This window comes from Sorex fumeus, unplaced genomic scaffold (genome assembly GCF_029834395.1).
Source record: "Sorex fumeus unplaced genomic scaffold, SorFum_2.1 ptg000003l, whole genome shotgun sequence".
Taxonomy (NCBI): domain Eukaryota; kingdom Metazoa; phylum Chordata; class Mammalia; order Eulipotyphla; family Soricidae; genus Sorex; species Sorex fumeus.
The window spans coordinates 53,524,315-53,542,193 of record NW_026606060.1 but is presented as its reverse complement, the minus strand read 5'-3'; the positions used below and the strand labels follow the sequence as shown (position 1 = coordinate 53,542,193).

The following is a 17,879-nucleotide window of genomic DNA, read 5'->3' as shown; positions in this document are numbered from 1 at the left end:
TACTGGAAGTTGCTTCCTTTTGGCAGCGCCACCAGCTCCCAGTTCTTGGGTGTACTGGGAGATGCAGCCTGCAGATGCCCTCCCGGCCACTTCTGGAAGTGAGCATCCGGCTCTAAGAATTAGGCCCTCTTTGCCTCCTGTCTAAAGAAGTGTGTGCATTTAATGAGCTCATGGCTGTTTCCCATACCTGGGCTTTGCTGATTATACACTGATGCTGACCAACCACAGAATTTGGCTATTCCCTCATTTGGGGTGTGCTTAGTTAAGCCCAAAGTCCTACTTAGACCCTTTTGTTTGTGGAGTACCAGCTCTGAACTGTAAGAGAGCCACTGGCCTGGATGGCATTAGGGTTATTTTATTCAGTGACAATCTTACATATTCTTTCTCTCCTTTCCTTTCCACAAAGAACCAATCCAGAGGCCTGGACCTAAACAGGCAAATCCGTTTACCTTCAAATAGTGAAATCAACCTCTGCTGGCTTTTGGTAGCAACTTTGCTAAATAGTTGAAGGGGATGGTATATACAGCAGATCATTTTAATCTTCAAGTTAGTGCAGGTTATAAAGGTTACATAATAGCAAGTAAGAGCTTGCCTTTAAAAATAAATCTTTGAAAATGCAAATTGAGTTGTCAGATTCTCATGCATTTTAGTTAAAATAGTCACTCCTGCAATTTCTTGGAGTCTGAGGCTCTGAATTTCTCAGAGATCTTAGTTTTCCCTAAAGTCTGGTAAAATACTCTTTTTTTTTTCCTTTGACCTTTCTATAGTCTCAATACTCAGCTCCAGAATCAAAATGTAGCCCAGGAGAAGAACTCTTGTTGCACTTATTAGCTATCCATAATGTTATTGTTGTGTTTCAGATGTTTATTAGCTTTAAAGCACTGCACTTGAAATGACTTTACACCGGTGATCATTAAAGCATCAGGCACTAAGTGTCAGGGGACCACTTAATGATGTTGGTGTTGGAGAATAATATTCCCTGTAAGGGTTGGAAGTCTTATGTCCTTGACTGGCTGGCAGTGGTCACTGTGCAAAGACAAGAGAAATCCCTGCTGAAAGTGCTGGCCTCTGGACCCTAACATACCCCAACCCTATGTCACTGTGAAGTTGGCATTCAAGGACCGGATGAGTGATTTCTCCTTGACTCTTGTTTTACACATGGCAGGAAACTCGATAAACCTAACCTTCGAAGACCATTTAGGGCTTTTTTTTCCACTTCCACCCCAAAATTCAGAATATTGTTTGCTACAGAGGTCAGCAAATGCAAAATGAAAATGAAGAAAGCAGAGCATTTCAATACTTTTTATTTGAGTGTGAAACCGTTCTTTTCTTGCACAACTGTACAGATAAAACTATTTCCATTTTAGCTGTAGACATGATTATCACACTTAGGGGTGTGATCAAATATTTTTATTTACAGAACAATTGCTAAAACATCCGATGTCATATTTCCATTTGTTTCTTACCCATAGGGTAATAGGTCCACCATAATTGCTTGGTGCATTTTATAATACAGAAAGAAAACCTATGTTAATCTCTAACAAACTCATATTACTACAAATCTGACAGAAAAATGCCTACGAAAAAAATTTCCAAAAGTACAATACATTTTTATTTCCACACATACACAGTATAGTATAGACTCAAAGGCACAGCTTTGAATTTTTTTTTCTATCAAAGTGTCGGAAATGTTTATAGTCTTATGAAGGAACCACAAAAGTCACTTTCACACGGAGTTCTTGGTACATTAAGGTTTGGCCCATTCAGTTTCACAAAGTTGATATATATAACAAAGCTGAGTGTGATACTCAGTGCCACAAACCCACATTCTCATATGACTTTACAACTCTCTCCTGCCTTTTTGCTGACACTGGCCATTGTGCAAACTTAGGGCATATACTTAGATGTAGAAGAACCAGTCCCCTACAGACCTCCATTAACTTAAGGCATATAAAACAGGCCTCTCTTTCCCTCTAGACAGTGCTTACACTCCAAGACAATGCAGGGACTGTGACATACTTGAGTGTGAACAGAGAATCTGGAGTTTCCGGATCCCCACATTTTGCCCTGGTGCTCTGGGAACTAGCGATGACATCACCAGGAAGAAGGAATGCATGGCATGGCTGAGAGCTGTTCATTGTAGGTGAGATGACAGATGGCAAGGTGAGTGCTCTTGGCAAATTATGTGCCTATCCAAGAACACAACACCAGATTCCATCTCTAGTATCCATCCTTCAAGACTAAAAAGAGCTTTTGTCAACAGGAAAAGAAGTAACTTACTGGGAGTGGTTGCCAACACAAAGCAAAGCCACGGAACCGAGGAAAAAGGCACAGACTGGCCTGGCAGAGACAGTGCTCTATCCAACAGCCACGTCTGGCTGGGCTCCAGGAGCCCGATCTCATGGACTTTGAGAGTCCTGTTTCTGAACTAACGTTTACTCAACCCACACTGAATCCCAGCCTCGCATTCATTAGGAAACTGGACACCTAGGAATAGTCCACAAGTTACGATGTAGAGAGACAAAGTCTTCGGGGGAGAGGGGTAGCTGTTGGGTTTATTATTATTATTAATAATTATTAATATTAAATATGGATTCCTATGATAGCAGTCACTTAGCCCATCCTGTGGGGGCCTCTCCATTGATGTAAGCAAAGCCAGGGAAGTGTTGCATGTGCTCATACTCAGAATTCCTGCGCGTGGTCAAGGGGGTGTACATGTCACTAGAGTTTCCGTACCTCGTGGAGTGCACAGACGGGCTTGTGTAGCACGTGTTGGCTGTGGGCACCTCTGGCCAGCGGGGAGTGACTGGGGTAGGATGCAGTCTGGGAGTACTGCTCATCAAACAAGGTTCCATCCGGGAAGTGGGGCTATTAAAAGGGTACTTGTCAAGGGGAAAGAAATTCCATAAAGTTAAAGTTAGCTTGAAGTTACACACACACACACACACACACACACACACACACACGCACTCACGCATGCATGCACGCACGCACATACACACACACACACACACATAATCAGTCATGTTTCCAATCTGTTTCAAGTTACATTTCTTAAGGTGTACCCCTGAAAGTTCATGGGGAGGAATCAATACATTTCTAAAAGTCCGTGGTCTAGGAAGTTATCAACAGAAGATATGGAAAGGATGTCATAGGCGGAGTTGGCTGATGTACACTCAGCAAGGAAAGAGGACGTTATGCTCTTAATCGAGAATGTTTTGGGAAGTCAAACCCAAAAGAAGGAATAGCCCCATGGGAATAAAGCGGGGTGTGCGTGTGTGTGTGTGTGTGTGTGTGTGTGTGTGTGCACGCGTGCAACAGCCTGTCCAGATAGCTATGGATGGCTGGATGGATGGTTGTGAGTTTTATCATGGGTTGTGGAGATGTGATAGGTCCCACTCCATCAATCCAAGAGAACACTGCCAAGTAAAACACAATGACATGATTAAAAATAGCATTTTACAGTTGAATTCAATTATGAACTGCAGTTTCAAAGCAGGCTTTTGAAGAGGAAGCAAGTCAACAGCTTCCAAGGTTATTATTAGTGCTGATCACTTAGAGAACATCTCTTTTTAGTTTACATTCACGGAGGTCCTAGGAGATTCGCAGGTAGGAAATGGTAGGTTATTTGGCCAGGGTGATGGTGGATGAAGGCATCAAGAGAGGCCAACTGAGAGGGGAGGGAAGGGGTACTTCTCCAGAGGTCAGTGGAAAGGGGTGTTCAGGAGCTACAGGAAGAAGGGAAAGCAGTCTAGAAAGAATCAGTTATCAGAGAAGCTCCTGTGAAGCGTTTCTTCCTTTCTATTCTTTGCTGTTTCTGAGTCTGCTATGCGCAGAAGTCCCTTTTCCATAGAGGGGAGGAAGGAGAGGAAATGTGGGCTCCCTGTGTGGCCCCTGTGTGCCAGCCAGTCCTCTCTCACTGTGCAAAAGTCAGAGTCGCTCATGGAGGAGCAGGAGCCAGTCAGGGAGGGCCTGGACAGTGAGCCTGGGTGAGAGAGTGTGAGCCTGAATTCTGCTGCTCCCCAGCTGTCTTCCTGACAGTTGGAAAATGGAGCCCCTGAGGGATTAGGTGGGTGGCTGCCTCCTGTGAGGGAGACAGACCGGCTGAAGCCTAGACAGCCGGAGAAGGGGCAATGACAACAATGGCTGCTGTAGTCTAGGAGACCGAAGAGAACACTTCTGCCTTTCTGAGGGGGAGCCTAGGGGAGCAGGGGAAGGGGGTTTGTTAGACTTGAAACACTGCAAGAGAAGCAGCGATTCAGGGGTCCAGGTATTAAGATGGCTCTGGCCTCCAGTACTGACAGAGTTCTCCCACACAGGAGAGCCCGTGTCATAATGCACCGTGTAGCCACTCCAGTGTCAACAGAGCAGGAAACTCCACCTTGGAGAGGTGGCCCTGGTGTCTGAGAAGCAAGGGAGAAAACATCAAGGTCCGTTGCCAGGGAGACTGCAGGCTCTCTGGAGGCCCAACGGAGAACACGAAGAAACATGAAAGATGCCCATGTGTGCTCTGCAGTGCAAGGATGGACAGCAGGCCACTGGCTAGGCAGCCGGGGCGGGTCCTCAGGCCTCAGCCCTGAGTGTCTAGCAGGCTCACACTGTGGGATTTACCTCAGAGACCAGGTCAATTAGGCCTTGTCCATGAAAGGAAATCCCAGCTCTGTGAAACAGTTCAGCTCAAGAAAGAGTCATATCCTGGGGCTGGAGTGATAGCACAGCAGGTAGGGCATTTGCCTTACAAGCCGACCCTGGTTCGATTCCCAGCATCCCATATGGTCCCCTGAGCACCACTAGGAGTAATCCCTGAGTGTAGAGCCAGGAGTAACCCCTGTGCATCGCTGGTGTGACCCCCCCAAAAAGCAAAAAAACAAACAAAAAAAAAGAGTCATACCCAAGTGGTCTTTTTTTTTTCCTCTCTCCTGATACTCTGTCAACTCCCAGGACATGTGTCACCTCAGCTCACAGTGCTCTTTGTGGCTGGGCTCTCTACGCTGGTGCCACAGCCTGCCCAGATGGTTCCCATCTCAGGAACTCCCATCCCACCTCTTTCCTCTGTCTAGAACACTACGGCCTGAGCCCTCCACTTTCTTGCATGTCCGCACTTTTCAAGTCTATCAACTATCCCCTCAGGGAAGAGCCCTTTCTGAATGCTTCATTGCCTCATTGCCTGGAGCCAAGCAATGGTCCCCACTCTGCCCCTCAGCTCAAGAGCTAACCATCCCCACATGGCAGCTGTCTCTTTCCACCAGCTTGTATTCCTGCTTAGTGCCATATACTCAACCTCTGGAATCATGCCTGACACCCAGTGGGCAGTGAAAGCTATTGGGTGAACCAATGCTTGGACAGTAACATTAGAAAGAACCTTAGGGATCCAAGCTTCCAGTACAGGGAAGAAAACTGGAACCCCTGGCGTTTCCTGACATTACCCACTGTGACCCCACTGTTTCCTTCCCCCACGACCTCCCTGGCATCCTGTGGAGTCACATCATGAGATGTGGAAGAGCTGGCCCAACCCCAGAGCTGTGGTTGGGTTCCCCACATGGCCCCCACAACAATCTGCCCCCCACAATGGTGATCCACCATGACTGAACCGCATGGTCGAGGAAGGGCTCTCCCCTTGGGAAACTCGGACCATGAAACATGAATCGCCGTGACTATCTCCACTCCTACATATCACAGTGTTCTTCCCTCTCAGTTCGGCCTCATCTTGCTGGTTCCAAACCAAGCCCTCACATGCGCTGCCTTCTGTAGGTAAAATGTCAAAGTCTCCTGCCCACAGAACCAATAGTATGTGGCTTTTGTGCCCCGTCAAGGACCGTCCATGCAGCTGTAACCCAGCGGTTTGTGTCACAGACTCAAAGGAGTAATTGCCTGGAAATGAGACTGGCTCAAAATATCTCCAATGTGACAATAAAATTCTGTTACCACAGAATCCGGCATGGAAAATTCTGTGCCGTTAGGTCAGCTAATTGCAAATGAGTCAGGCACGCGTTTTCCCGTGGTGAAGAGCCCATTGAAAGACGAGCGGCCCACAGGCCTGCTGCCTGGGCCTGGTGGTGAACGCCACCAATGAAACGTCTATTTAGTCTGGCGGGAGAGCCCTGGCTGGCCTGTGGCACCCGCCTCACCTCTCACACTTCACATCCGGGTTCGTGCAGGGCCCTTTGGGCAGGCCGGGCACAAACCCGGGGGTCCAGAGAGCTCTGCACAGGATAAAGGCGCTTTTTGTGGAAGGCCCATAACAGGAAGTGACTGTGTTGTGTAGCAAATCACACACTGTTGCTACTGATGTATTTGTCAACCACCAGCTCACACCTTTTGAGAGGTACATGTGGTGTGGTGAAGTGTGTGTGTGTGTGTGTGTGTGTGTGTGTGTGTGTGTGTGTGTGTGTTTTGCCACGGGGGGTGGGCCTGCTGGGGAAGGGTGCCTGTATATGGTGTGTTTGCGTGCATGTGTGTGCGTGGTCACTTGCTCTGTCAAATAGCTATGGTGTAAGACCGTCCTCAGCTGCAATGGACTCTGGGCCTCTTTGGAACCATATTAGGAAGTTCTATTTTGAGAAGCGACTCCCCACACCAAGGGCTGACTTTCCTGCCCATGGAGAGGGAAGAATGAGCCCTTTATCCCTGACCCTTCCTGAATGGGCTGCTACTTGAGCAAGGGGTGAGAGGTGGCCCAGTCAGGAGTGCAAACTGTCTCCCTATGAAAGGCGTCTCTCACCGCACCCGAGTGCTGCCCGTGGGTCTGGCCCCGCCAGCCTTCCTCCTAACCTCATGGGGGAAGAGGACACGGCACCCCACAAATCTCTGTTCTTGTCCGCTGAGCTTTTTCAGGCCAGGATGAACGGGCTTAGTGAGTGTGAGTTACCAAAAGATGCCCCTGAAGTTAGTTTCTGAAATGGGGTAGCTCTAGCTAGCATTCTTCTGGGCCTCAGTGGACCATGAGCCATTCCTGATGGGGCCTCAGTGACTGTCCTGTCTTTCATATTACAGATAAGAGAACTGGGGTCAAGAGAGGTCACCCAGCAACTCAGTTCCACGCTAAGAATTCAGCCCCTCATTCACTGCACTGACATGGTAAGGGCTGAACTTGTCCCAGGACTTTGGAATATAACGGTCAGACAACTTCACAGAGCTAGTGCAGTGACAGAGACCAACACAAACTTTATATACAACATATGCTACATTAACTGCAGTGTTACAAATTCAAATTCTACTATTACTACTACACAGATAGTGTTGACTACCAGCCAGGCCCTGTTCAGACCTTTATTCACCCATCTAATCCTCACAAAAATTCTAGGAGATAGCTACTAGAATTATATTTCGGATGAGGAAAACTAAGGCATGGAGCTACTCAGGAGCAGAGAGCTAGGGTCTGTATCCTGAGTCTGACCCTAGGGCAAAATCACCCACCACAATGACAGAATGAGCTGTACCCCCTTTGGTCCTTTGGCCCAAGGTACTTTCCCACTGTGAGTGCCCTACACAAATCTTGGAGCAGTCATCAGATCTCTGCCACGGGAAGCAAAAAAAAAAAACTCTAGCTCCAGCTCCAGGAGTCTCGTGTCTTGTGAACAGGGACAGAGGAGTGAAGACAGGGGTGGGGGAGGGGCACATAGACAAAAGAAACAGTTTTTTTTTTTTTTTGGTGCACTCTAGGTGGGTTTCTAGCCATCCTAGGAATGGTTCTAGCCCAAATCCAGTGGCCCTCAAAGGTCCAATGCCCTTTCATGGCTGCAGTCAGAGTAGTGGTTGCACGGACATGCGTTGAAAGAGGCTCAGCAATACTTTGCAGTTTGTGCCTTTGCTCTGTGTTCTCCTGTGAGTCGGGAATGAGAGCAGGAAGCTAGGGCAGGGGTGGTGGCCACCAGCCCCCTGTCACTCACAGGGGCCAGAGGGGTGTTGTTCTGCTGTGTATCAAACCTTACACTGGGTAGTCTCCTTAGTCTGGATTCACTGATTGAGAAATTAAGAGCAGTGGAACAGGGTTGGACATTTTACCTTTGTGTTACCCTGGAAGAGAGCCTGTGTTGTGCAAATAAGCAGCATGAACAAAAACACAGGCAGAGTAGATTGGAAAAACAAAACAAAACAAAAAACACCCCAAAGGACTTCCAGTTATTTTGAGTGTGGAAATGCCCGAAGAAGGTCCACTATCACAGCACCTTGTAGACAGGGCAAGTAACTTAGCTAAGGGGTAGGTGGGAATGGGGTGGGGTGGGGGTTGTGCATGCCAACTCAGTTTCAGTTACTCCTATGTTAATGGCCAACATATTCTTCAACACTGTTCTTCTCTAAACGGTGATTCCCTGCCTCCATCAATGTAGATGAGCTGTTTCCCTAGTGATTCTTGATATAATAAAGTGTGATGTTCAGTCCTCGGAACTGGAAGGGCCTGATCTCTGCTCTGGAAAGCTAACACCGAGGAGTCTTACCGTGAATTTCCCCCTCCACGCTCAAGCTCCCGCCAGAGGACCAGGAAAGGAATGAAGCATAGGATCTTGGGTGTGTGACACTGAGTGTATTAATGATGATTTCTAGAATTTACCTCCCACCCACCCTCCATGATCAGCATGGTGGTTGAGTGGCCGTGAACTTGGGGGGTCAGACTTGGGGAATTTTTAATCTGAGTCTGCTTTGGCGCCTAGCTGGCCATATGAGCTGGGGCCAATGGCTTCTTGAGGCGATTTCCTCCTCTTTGAGACACGTGCCTTCTCAAGCCTGCTGTGAGCTATGGTTCTGTGGAGGAAAAATGCCTAGAACTGAGCTTGAGGCATGATGTGCTCATGAGAATCAAGGAAGAATGGGTTTTGGGGTTGTGCCTTCCCCACAGCTCTGAGAGCTGCTGGCTTCACCCACCAGCTGGGGTAGAGACGTGAAGTCACTGTCCCCTACCCCCACAGCTCCTTACAAACGAGACTGAGACAGGAACTATTGTGTGTGTGTGTGTGTGTGTGTGTGTGTGCGCGCGCGCGCGCGCGCACGTGCGTGGGGACATGTGTATAGGCAGAAGTTATAATAAGAACTTTATCTAAGGGCCTCTCTCTTCAGGCCAGCATCTATATGGGCCTGGAGGAGACCTTAGCTTCTCTTCACGGCCATGGTTTTGGAGTGATCACCCAAGAAAACCAGCTCCAGGGACTGGAGTGATAGCACAGTGGGTAAGGCTTTGACCTTACACACAACCGACCCAGGTTCAATTCCCAGCATCCCATATGGTCCCCTGAGCACTGCCAGGAGTAATTCCTGAGTGCAGAGCCAGGAGTAACCCCTGAACATCACCAGGTGTGACCCAAAAAACAAACAACAACAACAAAAACAAAAACAACCCAAAAATAACCAGCTCCAGGAGTCTCGTATCTCATGAACAGGGATGGAAGAGTGAAGACAGAGGGGCACTAATTCTGGGAGCTGTGACTGGGGGGCTGGGAGGGTGCATGACTCCCTCTCACCACCCGTGTAGACACTGGGGTCTCCTGTTCCCCTTCTCCACTGTGTCCTCACAGAATGGGTGCCCAGGACGTGCCTGGGGACGGAATGCCTGAGTGACAGTGTGAGCTGCTTAGACTTGCTGAGTAGGACCCCGCCCACGGTGGCAACTTCGAGTTATTCCTAGGATGGCAGGAGGGAGTACCAGCACTGCTATCTGCAGGCTTCGTGACGCAGTCGGAGCCCTATAATGAATCCCCCAGGTGGTGATTTAGTGGAATCAACTTCTGCACTGTCTTGGGACCAAACCAAGGTTCCCCCTTGGCGCTACCGATGGAAAGCAAAACAGACGCCTGTGTGCCCTCAGCGCCCCGTATTGTGGAGACGCCGAGCTCCCTCAGAGGCCCATCTGTGTGCCGACAGCTGATGTAATGTGGCCCGCACCTAGCATGAGGGCTGCCATGTCTTTTCTAGACTCCTATAAGCTCCTCAGAGCCGAGCGCCTACCTCTGGTGGCTCTTCCATCTCTAGCTCACACAGATCACCCGAAAATGCTCTTTCTTGGGCCAGACTCCACATGCTACCCATGATACAGTGACTTCCCCTGGGCCCCACGCCCATGGCAAGTGTGTACCCCCAGCCCGCACCCATGTCTAAGCTGCCGCGCCTACTGCTGACTCCTCACTTCAGTACTCCCATCATGTAGTTGATGACCTGTGATGGGTATAACCTACCCTCATGCCCTTTTCTAGAAGCATTACCAGAGGGCTGCGTGAAGTGCTCATGCAGAACCGGCCCATGATAAGTGCTCGGAACCAGTGAGTCCCTTTGGGACAGAGGCCGCGTCCTGTGGCCCAGAGATGGTGGACTTCATTTTGCTCTCCACGAGTATTGGGTTCTGTCATGGGCGTCAGGAAAGTCAGTGACGGGAAATGTGGGCAAGACGTTAGATCAACAGAGGGAAGCCTAGGGTACTGAGGGAGTCGAGGGTGGGTACCTGACCTGACCTCGGCTAAGAGGAAGGAAGCGGGTGGCAATCTCAGGAAATGCCACAAAGACAGAGCAACGCTTGTCCTGAACAGCAAGTCGTCAAGATCGGGGGCGGGGGGGGGGGGGGGAAGCCAGACAGAGAGAAATCTCTCCGAAGATGTGGAGAACTACACACACACAGTTTGTGTGTGTGTGTGTGTGTGTGTGTGTGTGTGTGTGTGTGTGTGTGTGTTGGGAGTGGGGGCAGAGGAGGGTTTGAGGCCAGCAAGGCAGGCGGAGGCCAGATGGTGCCGGTTCTTGAGAGACATACTAAAGAACTGAACTTGACCCGAAAATGGAGATGTGCCAAAGAGGGAAAGACATGGCCAGTTGATTTTTGTCCAAAAGACCCCTCCAGTTACAGTGCCAGGGGGTGGAGCAGAGACAGGGACTGAGACCAATGGGAAGGTTTTCACCATCCCCAAGACCTAAGCAGAGGCAAGGGTCGTGGGGGTGCAGAGCCACTGTGTACGGACAACTGAATGCATGGGCAAGCTGTAGTGTCCGGGACAGTGTGAGAGGAGGACAACAAAAGGTACCAACTGCTCCGGCTGTTACCACCATGAAGAGTCACCTCAGAGCACAGACAAGGCTAGCTGGACACCAAGCACTCTCCAGAAAATACACAAGGTGGGGACGAATCTGACCAAAGATCCACTTTGGAAGGTCCCTCCTGGTAAAATCATGAAGGGGTGGAGGTGGGCTGAAAAGGAGTGGAAATGGGAGATAGACAGCAGTACAGATGACGGTCCTCAGTGGAGATGAGGAGGAGGGTGAAGGGAAAGAGGACTGACTTCCCTTCCGAGAATGGGAGGACCTCCTGAAAAGGGCCACAGAGAGTGTGGCTGACTTGACCTTGGGATGGCGAGGTCAAAGAGAAGAGACAGCTGGTCGGCCCTGCTCCTGTTTGCTCGAGGCAAACTTTCCAGCAAATCTGCCGCCTCCTGATGGTGTGCTTGTCCGTTCTGCCATTCCCACAGAACCCAAGAACTCTAGGAAACTGTTTTCAAAGTCTCTTGCATGAGTGTCTTGTGAGTGAGTGAGTGAGTGAGTACACAGCTGAGCTCCCTTGGGCATGGGTGATGACCCTGAGGGAAATACCTTCCCACCACCTCCCCCACTTTTTTTTTTTAACACACAATTGACAGAAGGTGCTCGTTCACTGTGTTAAGTTGAGCAGACCTGGCATCATGCCTCCCCGGCCTGGACAAAGCCAGCAGGCCCAGCGACTCACCTGTGCAGAGCCCCTGTGGTAAGGGGCATAGTGAAGCGGTCCCGAGATGGCCGTGTCATGAGGGAGAGCCGGGTACTGGCTCTGCATCGGGTGAGCATGCTGGTTTCCATAGCTGCCGTAGTTATAGCTACCTGTGTACCTAAGACACGTTGACACAGGGGTCACTCACAGGGCCGGGGGGAATAAAGGGGGTACGGTGGGGACAGGGCACCTCTAAAATTCAACTTCCCTAAAGTTCCCTCTTTTTTTCTCTCTCTCTTCTCTCTTCCTGTCCCCCATGGCCCAACTTTTCTTCCTTGCAATCCTCAACTTCTCCACTCTGTGGCCTTGTGTTAAGTTTCAATCCCCAAGGTGAGTTTCCGTGCCCCTCCCACTCCCCCCACCCCAGACATCCCAGTGTACCTCCCTTACCTCCAGGCTGGGGCTCTTGGGGGTGGGGAAAGCAAGCCAGCCTTGAGCAAAACATAATTAGCTATGAGAACCCCTGCTCCCATGGTGTTTGAGAGTCCCGTAATATAACCTGAAGTCAAGTAGGGAAGAAGGAAGAAATGACTGGAATTTCTGTTCTGGGATTCAGGTCTCTGCTTGCCCAAGCAGGGAAGGACCTAGTGCATTAGCGTGAGCCTTTCCCAGGCAGGCCTCAAGGACCCTCCATTGTAAGCCCGACTCTCTCTCCAGGGGGCCATAGGCTCCTCCTCAGCTAGTTTGCATTCTGTCAGAGAGCCGAAGTCAGAGAGATAAAGATGGCCTCTAACACCGGAAGTCAGTCCTGGGAAACACTGGCTCTGACTGCTCTTCCTTTTCACAACTTTCCAGCCAATTTGCCAACACGTGACCCTGAGCTTGTCTGATCTGCCATTCCTGCAGAACCCAAGAGCTCGCGGAAATCATTTTCAGTCTCTTCCAAAAAGCGTGGAAGACTTCTCTTAGAGGCCCCATGGTAGAATATTGGCTGCCCTCCTACCTGGTCAGGGGGCCTGAACATTTAGAAATGATGGACACTAACATCTAAGTCTGCGTCATGGCTTGGGGTCACCACCTTGCTATCGTTTTGCTGGACAGCCATGAAGAAAGGACTCGAAAGGTCTTCTCCTCAGTTGGTCTATGGGAACCCAGTCCATGAGGCTTGGTGACTGTCCTAGATAAGGGCCTTTTAATTTTTTACTTATTTATTTAATTTTTTACCACACCTGGCTGGGCTCAGGGCTTACTCCTGGCTCTGTGCTCAGGGACCCCTACTAGCAATACTCGAGGGGTGGGGGGGGGGGCAGGGGCTGAACCCAGGTTGGCCACGCATGCAAAGCAAGCATGCGACCTGCTGTACTATCACTTCTGCCTCCTTTTAAAACGCCATGAGTGGTTATCAGCACCTGCCCCCATGACACTATATGATTGGTATCTTCTAAGGACAAGGTATAATGCAGCAGCCAAAAGCATACTCCGATTCAGCTAACTCTTCCAAGTGAATTTATAGTTCATTTGTCGCCACTTTACTACATAGAATTCTTTTTTTTCAATTGGGAAAAATGACTGATTTTCTTCTTCTGGGGCAAGGTACCAAAGGACACCAAGAGGTTCCCCTAATCCCCATTAATAACTGCCATCCCCCAGGGATCCCCATCCCTCAGCAGGCCAGCAGGGAAGCCATCCTGGGCATGAGTCATCGTCATCAAAGACCTACTCTGAAGCTTTCTAAGGCTGCACAGTGCCACGGAGGGGAACAGCTAGAAGGGAGTTTTGGGCAAGGGATGAAGGAATAAGGAAAAACACATGGGCTGTGGGTAGAGCCCAGAAGGTGCTGCCGTCCCAGGATTAGCAGCCCCATGAGCCCCAGGGAAACTGCACTGAACTAGCCCCAACTCAATGTGCTCACCTGAAAAATGGGGTCCCTGACGCTCACTTCCGCTGACTGTCACGGGGAATGACAGTGGGGAATCATGCTGAGCACCCTGCCAGAACCACCCACCCTTCCCAAAGTTCCTCCAGGAAACCAGTGCTCGCTCACTCGCTCACTCACTCACTTGCAGCAGGTGGGCAAGGAGCATCACCTACCCGTGCTCCTCTCGGTGGGGGTAGACTGGGATCCTGTGGGTGACAGAGGAAGAAGGCACGTGGGTACTCCTCATACAGGGCAGCTGCTGGGAGCTCTCCGCGGGGGACCCCGCCGCCGTGGTCACCGTGTAGGTCAGAGACCAGGTGTAGGACTGCATGGCGCCTGTGGAGACAAATCAAGGGGCGTCGGTCACACCTACTTCGTGGAAACGTTCCTGAGCCATCCCAGCGCTCTTCAGCCCAAGTCCAAATTGTTCACGGGTCACAGGTCACGGTCCTCCCGTTGTTCATCGATTTGCTCAAGCGGGCCCAGTAATGTCTCCATCGTGAGACTTGTTGTTACTGTGTTTGGCATATCGAATATGTCACGGGTACCTTGCCAGGCTTTGCTGTGCGGGTGAGATACTCTCAGTAGCTTGCTGGGCTCTCCAAGAGGGGCGGAGGAATCGAACCCGGCTCGGCCGGGCTGGTTGTGTGCAAGGCAAACACCCCACCCGCTGTGATATCGCTCCAGCCCCCAAATTGTTCATTATTTATTATTTTTTGCATTGATTTTTTTTTATTGTGTCACTGTGAGATACGCAGGTACAAAGTTGTTCATGATCGGGTTTCAGTCATACAATGTTCCAATACCCATCCCTTCATCAGTGTACATTTCCCGGTCACCAATGTCCTCAGTTTGTCTCTGCCCGTCCCCCCTCCCCCCACAACCATTACAAAACCAGAGTTCATGGCCCCGCCCACCTCTCACTGGAAGTCCCCCCACCTTTGTTCTAGTGCATCCAACCACACCGCTGCTCCTTTCATTTCTTCCAGGACACCTGGAGCTCCAGTACAGCGGTGTCTCTCCCCTGCTGTTGCTGCTGCTGCCTGGACCCCCTCTCTCCTCCTGGTACCTGAGGTCTTCATTTTTCAAGAGAGAATGATGTAGCCTCCTAACCCTCCTAACCCCTGACCAGATCGGATCTCCCCTCATCCTGCTGCTACCTGCAACGCCCACTGATCAGCACAATCTGAGGCGTGTCTATTCTCCACTCCCAGGCAGCCTGTAATCTCCCAGGCCAGGGTGTGGGGAGAGGGGGTCTGGGAGGGGTTCCTATTTTTTCCACTATTGGATCCCCATCAGCTTAATATAAAAGCCCGGTTTGAAGGAGGGCAATGATGGCTAATACAAACTTTTGAAGGAAGAAGAGGAAGAAAGGGGATAGTGAAGATTTTTTTTTTTTAAAGAGGGGAACCAGACAGACAGTACAGGGGTCAAGGTGTCTGCTTTGCACGCGGCTGACTTGGGGTTGGACCCCAGGTACCCATATGGTCCCCTGAGCACTGTCAGGAATGATCCCTGAGCTCAGAGCTAGGAGTAAGCCCTGAGCACAGCTGATGTGGGCTCAACCCCTGCCCCCAACCCCCAAAAGAAAGACTGAAGGAGAGAGGACAAAGAGAGCTTGGGGGCCGTGTAGCTCAGACAGGAAGGGCAAAATAATGTCTCAACACTCAACAGGTGTGAAGGATCCAACAAATTGCTCTCAGCAGCATAAGCAGATTACCAGGGGCGGCCAAGCTCAGGTCTTTTTGAAGATTATTAGACAGTGACCTTAACGGTGACCTATTCCATACACACTATTAGTGCCATTAATTTACTTTTTAATTGGATACCCTGAAAATGCTGGGCGCTGGGAAAAGAAAATGACAACACTGAATGCTCCACACGCTGGAGAATGTCACGAGACATTTTAGAACTCACTCACTCAAAGGGATAGTAAACCCATCAGTGTGATTCTGGGAAATGTTACAACAGTGATAGGCTGGAGAGCATTGAATCTGTTGTGAAGGCAGGTGAAGAGGATCCAACATCCCCTTGAAGGTGCATGGGAAGGGAAGGCTGTTCTTTAGCTTTTATTTAGGTGGCACGATTTACAATCCTGTTACTAACAGAGTTTCAGTCCAACTCCGGACCCGCCATCAGTGTTGGCATCCCGAGAGGCTACTCTTAACCTAAAGGGAGAGGGGGAAATGTGCTCCTCCAATTCTGCATTTTCTTCTGCAGACCGTTTCTATCTTAAAATTCCAGGAAGACAAAGGGCGCATTTAAGAAATCCGGTCTATTTGTTTAGGCAGATAGCACAGGAGGGCCGCTGCCCTGTCACGGAGCAGCAGGGAAAGTGGAGTTAGGTTCGGCACTGTTCGTGGCACGACAGACACTCAGTGAGAAACGCACAGAAAGGCCTGGCAGAAGGAAGCCTCTTTAATACCGTTATTAAAAGAACTTTGTATAAAATGTTTTTGTAAATCAGAATATCTTTTGGGATGCATATACTGAGGATTTCTTCCTCTCTTCCTTCCTTCCTTCCTTCCTTCCTTCCTTCCTTCCCTTCCTTTCTTTTTCTTTCTTCCTTTCTCCTTTCTTCCTTTCTTTTTCATTCCCAGCATGAGAAATACAGTATCTAAGTCAGGTGACCCAGTCAGTCCCTTGTCTCATCTACTAGACCCTTAAAATGGCATCTAATATAGGTCCTTAAAGAAACACTTGCCCCAGTTCATAAATAAAGAACTTCAAGAATTACAAATTGAGTGGAGAACTCGGGACTATGGAAGATTCAAGAATATAAAAGTAGGAGTGAAGGGGGCTGGAGAGGTAGCACGGTCGGTAAAGTGCTTGTCTTGTGCGTGGCTGACCCGGGCTCCATCCCCAGCACCTGGCACTCTATACTGTCCCCAGAACCTGCTGGAGTGACCCCTGAGTACAGAGCCAGGAATAAGCCCTGAGCACAACTCCTCCAGTCCCCGCCCCAACGAAAGTAGGAGTGAAAGAAATGAGACAGAATAAGACAGAGTAGAGCAAAAACAAAAGTGTATCATCAAGAATGAGACAAATAGGCTCTGCCCCAAAAGGTTCAACTTCCAAGAGGGACACCTGGTGACTGGGCATCTAGAACAGTGGGCCCAGGCTTGCGAGCAGACTGTCCTGGAATTCAGCTCACACAGGGATTTCTTTCATGCTGGATCCCATCCCTCTCTTCTGGGGACACTGACCAGGCCTCTCCCTTTCAGCCCTTCTCTCATCTCTCACACAGAAATGGTGGCATCTACCTGTGTTGGATCATTGTGAGGAGAAGCTTAGACAACGTGTCAAAAACCTTGGCATTGTGTTGGGCTTTTTAATAATATTCCAGTACACTTTCACGGTGAGTTCAGATGGTTTTATGTCAGACTTTCTTAAGAGTAGAAAATTCGGAATTTCCCGTTTCGGATTCCAAGAACTAAAGACAACTTGCTTGGGTCACATCCTGTCACCAGAGGTGACAACAATGGAAGAGAAATGGCTAAATGCTAATTATAGCCAACTTCTAAACATGTTTTCCTACAAAACTCACATGTGCCCACATCTACGAGGATGGCTAGAAAGTCCCTCTTTCTGTTTCCCATATTTCCACCCAACCCCATCACTAAGTAGGCTCTGCGTTAGTTATACTTATTGGGGGGGGGGGCTGCCAAACTCTGCTCGAGGAGCTTCTTAGAAACTCTTAGCCAACCCAGTTGGATGTTTCAATGTTGATCCCCGGATTCTGGGAAACACCAGGACCACATCCCCCAGTGCTCAGGGGGCTGTACACAAGAAACACCGCAACTCACTCCCTGACCTGACCTTAAGAATCATTTATAACCACCTTCAGGAAGACTAGAAGAACCACCCGGCCTCCCCACACACAACAAAAAAGACATTTCAGATGATTAAAATGTGAGTGACAGCTCTCCTCTAAATTCATAGGAAATCCTACAGCTGTGACCATTTTGAAAAAACACCGCTGATACTAATAAAGGGTTCTCTCTGGGTGCTGGGGAACGGAGAAATTTGCTTTTTTTTATTGTGTGTATTTATTTTCATTATTTCAAAATTTTGGGCTGGAGCGATAGCACAGCGGTAGGGCGTTTGCCTTGCACGCAGCCAACATGGCCGGCCCGAGTTCGACTCCTCCACCCCTCTCAGAGAGCCTGGCAAGCTACTGAGAGTATCTCGCCCGCACGGCAGAGCCTGGCAAGCCGCCCGTGATGTATTCAATATGCCAAACACAGTAATAACAAAGTCTCCAATGGAGACGTTACTGGGCCTGCTCGAGCATTTAAAAAATTT

General features: G+C 49.5%; 1 protein-coding gene across 2 annotated transcripts in view; it reads right to left on the bottom strand.

Moving 5' to 3' along the window:
- Nucleotides 1-1,294: 1,294 nt before the first annotated feature.
- RFX4 (regulatory factor X4) overlaps nt 1,295-17,879 on the bottom strand; it is a 152,814-nt gene continuing 136,229 nt past the window's right edge. For both annotated transcript variants that reach the window (XM_056118722.1, XM_056118721.1), the window contains exons 16-18: nt 13,748-13,910; nt 11,696-11,834; nt 1,295-2,882 (exon numbers count right to left, since the gene is read on the bottom strand). In XM_056118722.1, the coding sequence (XP_055974697.1) occupies nt 2,610-2,882; nt 11,696-11,834; nt 13,748-13,910 (575 nt within the window). In that variant the 3' untranslated portion in view covers nt 1,295-2,609. The remainder of the gene's footprint in view (nt 2,883-11,695; nt 11,835-13,747; nt 13,911-17,879) is intronic.